Raw genomic sequence first — 8,983 nt, forward strand, 5'->3', positions numbered from 1 at the left:
GCGCAAATCTTCAAACCCTTGATCCGGGTTGTCAGGGTGTACCACCCCTGGATGCACCTCCAAGTATAGAAGGTCATCAGGCGGTCCACATAGGGCTCAATGCCCAGAATTCGGCACACCCACTCGAAGTGCCGAACCTTGGCAATCGCCATCGGATGCACCTCGGTCAGGTGCACACCGTGCCTCTCCAGGACACGGTACACAAACTTTGTCAATGGGAACCTAAGGTTCCCATAAACAAAGAATGCAGCATATACCCCGATCTTGCCACTGGGGGCATCGTACACAGTCTACTGAGGTTCAGGAAACTCAGGCTCAAGAGACTCAAGCATGAATTTCCTGACAACATACTGGGACAGATCGATAGGTAGAGCACACTGGCACTCGCCAGCAGTATTCCTATCGTCGGCTACAGCTTCAGCATCATGAGAAGACATATTGCAGAGGAAGAAGAAACGATTTCGGAGGAATGCTCAGTTAAATAAGAGAGTATTCACCAGAAATCGCCTTAGAGATGAAGAGAAGAAGGGAAGATGTGAATTACAAAGGACCATCTTCCCCTTTATATACTAATCGCAATTAATGCGATGAATTTAATGCGGAGGAGAGAGAAATCGAAGGTGCAATGAAACTATGACACGTGGCAAAAAGCAGGCTGGCAACAGCTGTTGACAGGACGCGTACCATTAATTTCGCGGCCACGCGCCCGAAAAATCGCGCCCACGCGCCTGAAAAAGCGTCTGGAATGACCATGTACTGTCACGTCACCATAACTTCCTGCACGTCCTGACACAGTCAGAAGAAACCGTCGCACGACGTTTCAGATGTTTGGACTGTTCCTATCTTTCCACCAACTCTTCGAATTTCGAAATTCAAAATTCAAAAAAGATTCAAAAGTAAGCGGGAAAACACCCCTTACCTTGGCAAACAAGTAACCGTAAGACGGATGCGGGTACAGTGTTAAGGCAAAACCCTTCACATACCTAGCACCCGCAGGGAATTGAAAGCCAAGAATACCTTGGCAACCAAGTAACCATAAGCCGGGTGCGGGTACAGTGTTAAGGCAAAACCCTTCACATACCTAGCACCCGCAGGGAATGGACCCCAGTACCTTGGAAGTAAAGTAACCGTAAGACGAGCGCGGGTAGTGTTAAGGCAAAACCCTTCACATACCTAGCGCCCCGCAGAGAATTGAAACCAAGAAGGATCTTCTGAGCAATGCTTGCGGATAGAGGAATAACACCCCCGCATAACGGGAACGTCGAGAATTATATTGTTTGAAACTCCGTGATGGAATAGGTGGTCTTAGCATAATTGATCACTATGTTGAAAACCACCAGAACCCCATGGAGACTATATACAAGTAAGACTCAACGCTCCTGACAAGCGAGAAGGTTACATACCTACCCGCATCATACCCAAAGATCAAGCAAAAAAATCGGGAATTTTTGCAAGTGACATTAGGAAACCCGCGGGAAGAATCCCCACGGAGAACCTTAAAACTAAAAACCCTTTTCAAAACCCCTTGCTTAAAGTCCAAAAGTTCACCTCACTTTATTAAACATTCATGAGAAGAACATTGGACTGGGGGGACTTGAAGAGGTAGGTCCCAGCAGAGCCCAGTTGGTCCCGCAAGACTCACCTTGAACAGGGACGTCTGCGCAAAGGCCATCTGCTCCCGCAGGACCCACCATGCTCAGAGAACCTTACGCGCAGTACGCAAGCTGTACACGCAGGGAAAGCCTCCCAATGGTGAAGTACCCCGCCTGTTCCCGCAGTTGCGGATACAAGCCATCAGGGAAGGCTACCCGCAGACAGCAGGGCTACACGCACAAGACAATAGCTACTTCAGTAGTCACATGAAGGAATGAGCAAGGCGGGAACAATCCCGCCAAAATGAGCCAGTCCGTGATTCTGAAAGATCTTTTGTACTATACCTACTAAGGTATGGATAGGACAGACAATCTGACCAGAACAGCCCATGAGCCAATCACAGGGTGACAGCTCACCGACAACAGTACGAGGAGGAGCACCCTCTAGTACTGTTTGTCACTATTAGCCGCTGCCTACTCACCAACTCTTACTGAGGGGCGTCCGCAGCCTACAGTTGGTAGAATAGTGTTACTGTGGGCCGTAACCTATTCACCAACCAGCATGGCCTGCGTATAATCCACAGTAGGTGGGACGTGCATAATCTACAGTTGGTGGAATAGTGCAGCCGACTTTGTTACTGTTGGCCGTAACCTATCCACCAACCAGTATGGCCTGTGCATAGTCCACTGTTGGTAGAACAGGAATACTATTCAGCCGGCTGTACCTTCTAGGAAACCTACCTTCGGCTATAAATACTCCAACATCTTGGAATGGTAAGATCATCTGCTATCCTGTTATCTAGCAATCTCTTAATATACACTTATATTCAGAGCAATCTAGTCTGATTCTCACGCCGGAGGGTGGTCACAAGGAGGAACCCCCCCCCCCCTTCTCAGTAACGAGCTTACGGTGTTTGTTTTGCAGGTCCCCTGAAGAACAACCGTCTCTGTTGGACCTCATTCTCGTGGGAAACATTACTTAACTCCCAGATTATCTATAATCTGCACCGGGTCACTTAGTGTTTCTTCAACAGGCAAAGGATGGGAAGACACGGGGAGACCCGGGTTCGATCCCTGATGCCGACCGGATTTTCTCTGGTGCATAAAACATGTCGTGCCTTCGGGCGGGGTGAGCAGGGGTTTTACCAGGAATGCCAAATGATCCTTAGGTTCCAGCGTGGGTCTCGATAATGTCAACATAGTCTGGACCGAGGGTGATGGGGCCGTGAATGCGATCGCGTTATCACTTAATTGAGAAAGTCGCCGTTCAAAAAAAAAAGTAGCTCCACTCACTATAAGGAAACAATGTACAACACTATAAAAATGAATGTACATGGTGCCAGTAAGTTTTATTTTTACATTTATTTTTTTTTTAAGAAAGTTGCAATACTCCTATATAAATATATCGTTTGCCTGGGCTAGAAGCCAGTACCTTCCACTAAAAGGTAAGGACTCTATCAAGTAGGCTAGCTCATGTTGACAACACATAATATGGGCTTTTAAATAAGTAGTAGTAGTAGTAAAAGAATGTATCATCATCAAATCATATTGACTAGAGTGGAACAGCGTCCCTTGGTAAAAGCTAGGGTAGTGACGAGTTGAATGTGAACACTGCCGCAAGTGAAGTGGGTTAGGCCACTGGGTTCAATCACAGGTTTGTGGTACCGTAGATGTAGCCGTGAGTTTTGAAGCCATTAGGTTGAATATTGAGTTTTGGGTAGTTTAGGATAAGGAATATGGTGTTGCAACCCTTCAGGGTAGTTTTAGGTTCAAATGGGATGGCATTATATCATTGAATGATAACTCTGGTAGTGGAGGGTATAATTAAAGATGGTACCCCTTCCATCCTTATATCTTCTTAGAACATGTAATTCGCATCTCACATCTTTCACGTTCGGTACAGCCACACTAAGCGTGCCTCAATTCACCAAGGAAAAGTCTATGGCATCAGTCCAACAACTCTCCTTTAATTGCTACTAAAGGCAAAGAACACATACCGTTTTGAATGATGAGTGAATCATAAGTTTTCTATTTTGTATAGATATTTCATATATGCGAGTTTAACACAGTAACTAGTTTAATTTGTTTCAACTGCTAGATGTATAAATTAATATAATTTTTTTTGTTTATAACTATTCTCGTTAACGCCCTATCTTAATTATAACTTTTTATAAGTCGGTGGTACAATCAAGAAAGGTCATGTTAGTTTTTTTTAGAACGGCAAATTACACTCTCTAATTCTACTTCAAAATTACACCATTTTTTACAATGACGAGACATGAGCTCCGTCATTTTAAAAAAATAACTTTATACAACATACATCTTGGTACTGTCCTTTGGCAAAGATTATGTTAGATAATGGGTTAGTTTAGCAATTCTAATTAAACTATCGAATATGTTAATTTGATAATTATATCATTTTATAATAAAATTGTATGATAACTCAAATACCCACTAATTCTACTCCTAATTAATCTATTTATATGTTCAATACTTAACCTGAAATTTCAACCACTTGGAAAGAAGCACCATTATATACACCTCTAGATTCCATTAGGCTGAGAGCTCTTTGATATTTTTAAAATATGTAGAGAAAATATTATAAACAACAAACAAAAATCATGGATCAGGTGAGCTCATTTTGAGAAAACTAAGACCATCTCCATTGCTAGAATTCACTGGTGCTTCACTGCCCTATCTTCTCTCATCCATCCGTTAAAACATATTTATGTGCTTCTCTTTCCATCACATCATAACCCGTCCGTCGTCTCTCTTTCACTTTCGAAGTTTTCTTTCAACACGCCAGCATTGGAGATAGTCTAAATAATACTTAAAAATGCTTTTTCAGTATAAAATAAATATCATATTACAAGAACACGGAACAAAATACCTTTTTCTTCAAGATGTTTTAACGAGGTCCATTCATATCTCTGGGATCTCTTTAACCTGGATTGACCAAGAGCTTTCCGATATATTTATTTTTGCTTTCCGATATATTTATTTTTGTTCAACAAAAATACATAAATAAGTAATAATAACCATTTATGATTTCATCCAAAGGCAATGAGTTGCAATATATGGAGAGGAAACCAAGCATATTAACACAAGAAGAATAGAATTAGGAGTACACCATATTAACTCCTTTCTTTATTTTCTTTTCAAGTAATCAAAATGCAAAAACTTGAATGAAATCTCATACAAACACACATACATCCACGACATAGGGAGAGTGTTTTCTTGAAAACACTAATAATTTCCTTCACCCTCTGTTAAAGCTGGCATGTAACTAGGGGCGAGAGGGTTGTAATCAGCTGTAGTGGCTTCGGCATTACGGCTTGACGTATCAAACCGTTGCCTACAAGAATAACAAGTGATGTCTAATATTGTGAAATTGATCTTCTTGGTGGCTTGTTCTCGAATAACCTTAGCTCTTTCTAACTCCACCTTAGCTTGTTGCCTAATTCTTTTAGCATTCTCAAACTCCATCTCTGCAATCTCAACTTGCTTCTTTGCTTGTTGTCTAGCATCATCTGCAAAGGACTTGTTTGCCAAAGCTATCTTCATTTCATCTTTGTGCGTGCTAGGTGCACTTCCAATTGAGAGATTTAAGCGGTTCGGATGATTGATTCTTTGTTCCGAAAGTGATAGTAATGGTAATAACTGAAGTTCCAAGTTGTTTTGAATGTCTACATGGGTTTGTGAGAATAAGGTCCGGGGCGAAGGCTGGAGATGTGACATTCTTGATAATGTTGGGACTGAACAAAAATTTACGTCACTCGATGGACTTGGGCTTGATGTTGTACGAGATAAACATGCCGGCTGGAATACAGGAAGATCAGGTTGGGTTCTCCGGACTGTGCATGCATCTTGATGCTCGATGAAACTCTCAACTCTACAATGACATGAGTAAGTTAAAAGGTGTATAAGAATTAATATTAAGAACAGGCATAAGTTATAGTGATATTGCTTAAAAAATGCCTATCGCAATAAAGAAAATTAAAGGAAAACTTAAAAGACAAAGATTGATTACTATGCAACATTGGATTATACAAAAGAATAATTAAATATAGGTTTTTGTGTAGTGCCTATGACAATGCACAATAAAATACATACCAATGAAGCAGTGAGTATTTCAATTTTTATACCAATATATTCTTGGTCTTTGTGTTTTTAAATTAAAGAAACAATCTACCAAACACCAAAAAATATTAGTCGTAGATTTGTTATTGTCTATTAAAAAAATGTAAAATGATATCTCATAGATCCTCCGAATGAATCCATAGATTCTATTCCCATCCAAAAGATAACACATATTATATGTTGCAGAATTCAAGCTTAAAAGAATATTCAATTACATATAGTAAACATAATATTTGAATATTTTTGAACAAAACCATTGAGGAATTTTTTTTTTACTTTCTGACTGAATGTTGCTGAAATTTATGTCTGAGCAGAAAAACATAAATGCTCATGATGAAGGGTCACATCTTTTAGTCTGATCAAGAAAACATGGGAAGCAGGATCTAATCCCAGAAAATATCAAATCAAGGAGATGAAATATATCACAAAAACATATAAAAATAGTAACCTGGAAAAAACTCGACCACAATCACAGGAATGGCCTCTTGTACCACAAGTTTTAAGATGAGCTTTATAATCAGATTGAACAGCATAACCCTTTGAACACTTTTCACAAACCCACTGCTTATTATTACTATGCTTCCTTCTAAAGTGCTTCTTGATCCCAACCAAATCCCCTAACGCATGACACGGATCATGGTGTAAACAACTCGGCTCCGGGCACACGAAAACCCGCTTCTTGATCTCGGTTGAATCCCTTTTCAACAACTTCCACGTTACCTTGTGTCGTCTACGGTGCATCTGAAGGTTTTGATCCCTTTGGAACCCTTGGTTACAGATCTCACATATGTATTGATCTGATTCTAGTAAGGTTTTTGGTGATAAAGACACCACTTCAGCATCCGGATCTACAATTTAAGAAAAGATCAAGAAACATCTTTTTATTTTGGAACGGCAAATTTCATTAAAACCAGCACTAGAGACGAACAAACAAAATAACCGCAACGTTACAAATTGAAACTACACCAATGTTTCCAAACAATATCTTTGAAGGTAAATTGGTGTTTGATCCAAAGAAAACTCAACGATGACGTATGCTAAAGTTTGTTTAAGATTTTATTTTATTTTTTTTGGGAACGGCAAATTTCATTAAAACCAGTGCTAGAGACCAAACAAGCAACGCAACCGCAAAGTTACAAATTGAAACTACACCAATCTTTTCGAACAATATTTTTAAGGTAGACCGGTTTTATCGAAAGAAAAGTTTTTGGTAAGCTAGTGGCCGTATGTTCAAGAAAAGATCTAGCTTACCAAAACCTTTAGTGGGCATCAAGTCGTTGATTTTTCTTTGTATCAAAAAACCGATTTTTCTTCAAATATATTGTTTAGAAAGATTGGTGTAGTTTCAATTTGTAACTTTGCGGTTGTGTTGTTTGTTCGTTCTCTAGCGCCTTGCTAGCTTGGTTTTAATAAAATTTGCAGTTCCAAAAAGTTTAACAAAACAAAAGTTGAAGAAAGTTTAATGAATAAGGATGCAATTAGGGTACCTGGAGTACCAGCAGGGCGCCTTTTTCTTTTGTTGGGAAGACCATTATCTGATGAATGGAAGAGATCAGATGAAGATGAAGTGCCCTGACAAGGACCAGATGTTGTAGTGAAGTGGTGATTGTGGTGGTTGTTGTCTAACATGTTGGTGGTATTGTGTAGTGGATTCTCTGAATATTGTGTTACAGATAAAGCTCCTGATTTCAATATATTAGGTTTGCTTTGTGAAATCAGCTTTAAAACCTTTTAGCTTTTTAAATGAGCTTTTTATTTATTGACTCCTCACCTTGAGCAGGTAAGGTTGAGCTAAGTCTTCTATATAAAGCTGGCAACACATTGTGTGTGTGTGAGAGAGAGAGAGATGGAGTATGAATGTGGGGTTTAAGATTAGATGGAGAAGGATAGAAGTGAGTGAGGCATGATCCAATCACATGACATGAAAATGAGCCCACAACAAAGCAAACGACTAAGGAAATTAACCAAAAAACATCCCCACCACATGAGAAAAAACAAAGGAAATCAGTCATTATTTGTTATCATCTTTCATTTAATCATAATCATGAAGAAAATGCAATATTGCAATATCTGAATGAATTAATGCAAACCCAGAAGCGCCTTTACACGTGACCTTCCATTCTTCCTCACGCGACCTCACTGTAAAGTTACTGATAAAAAGGTTAAAATGAGATTTGTGAAAGAAAGGTGATTTCATTGATGGAAAGTACCTCTGATTGAGTACTGTTACAAAGTTAATATGAGTATACTAATTGGCTAGCTAGTGCTACTGGTGGATAGGTAGAAAAGTAATAAAATATTAACTTTTATATACATATATATTGCAATCTTTATACACTTTGTTAGAGCATTTGGAACTACATGAATGAGCGTTTATTAAACAGATGAAAATAACATTATTAATGAGAAAACCCATTACTATGGGAAAACTTTATTCTGTAACCTGATACCATAAAGATCCTAACTCTCACCCATTATCCCTCATATCATTGGAACAGAAGGTCAATTGCAATCTATATATAATTAACCAATATTGTCTAGACTAACGGTGACGATAAAATCTTTATTAACCATATCCAATCATCTTCTTGAAAAATTAGTTTAACCTTGATCTCTTTTTTTTATGTTCATCTAAAACAAAAATTTGTAATGGAATAAAAATATCCATCCTTTATCATATTGGGTACTTTCCTCAAGAATTATTGAATGATATTTTCATAAAACTTACTGCATATCCAACCAATGCGTCAAAGTTTTAAAATTATTTTTCGTTTTAAGAGGGTGGACAAATATATATGTGGGAGACGAAAGGAATCTGAATAATGTATGAAACCAAATATTTGTTGGGAGGAAAAACAAGGAATAGAGGGTCTAGATGGGCCATGCTATATTAAAAGTTCCATATAGACATAAAAAGCTTCTATTAGAATTTACAACTTCATTAGACTTTTATTCCTCGATCAATAATTTGTCCAAGTATGGATACATGTCATTTACAAAAACCTCTCTTGAGTGAAAAGAGGCTACATTTGAGCTACACTAAGAAGGGAGAATAACAAGATTAATACCCACCTCCATCCACTTAACCAAATCCCACCTCATTGTAGATTCATGTATATACTATGTATATACTATCTTGAAGGGTTAATCCTAATAGTTAACAAGTGAAATGGCTAAATGGTTAAATCGAGAAAGAAGAAGGTTAAAGTTTAAAAGTTGGTGATCAAAGATAACCAAAAATGAGAAGAGAT

The 8,983-nt window shown here is 38.7% G+C and overlaps 1 protein-coding gene across 1 annotated transcript; it reads right to left on the reverse strand.

Annotated features, from left to right (window-relative positions):
- Nucleotides 1–4,838: 4,838 nt before the first annotated feature.
- Nucleotides 4,839–7,361, reverse strand: LOC143573082 (zinc finger protein SHOOT GRAVITROPISM 5-like). The gene is made up of 3 exons (XM_077058064.1): nucleotides 7,220–7,361; nucleotides 6,181–6,580; nucleotides 4,839–5,484 (listed from the first exon to the last, which is right to left on the reverse strand). Exons 1-3 carry the CDS (start codon nucleotides 7,359–7,361, stop codon nucleotides 4,839–4,841), a joined length of 1,188 nt encoding a protein of 395 aa, XP_076914179.1.
- Nucleotides 7,362–8,983: the final 1,622 nt, after the last annotated feature.

Source organism: Bidens hawaiensis, unplaced genomic scaffold, assembly GCF_021521415.1.
Source record: "Bidens hawaiensis isolate Kalapana, Puna unplaced genomic scaffold, B.hawaiensis_p1.1 tig00001382_1, whole genome shotgun sequence".
NCBI classification, from domain to species: Eukaryota; Viridiplantae; Streptophyta; class Magnoliopsida; order Asterales; family Asteraceae; genus Bidens; species Bidens hawaiensis.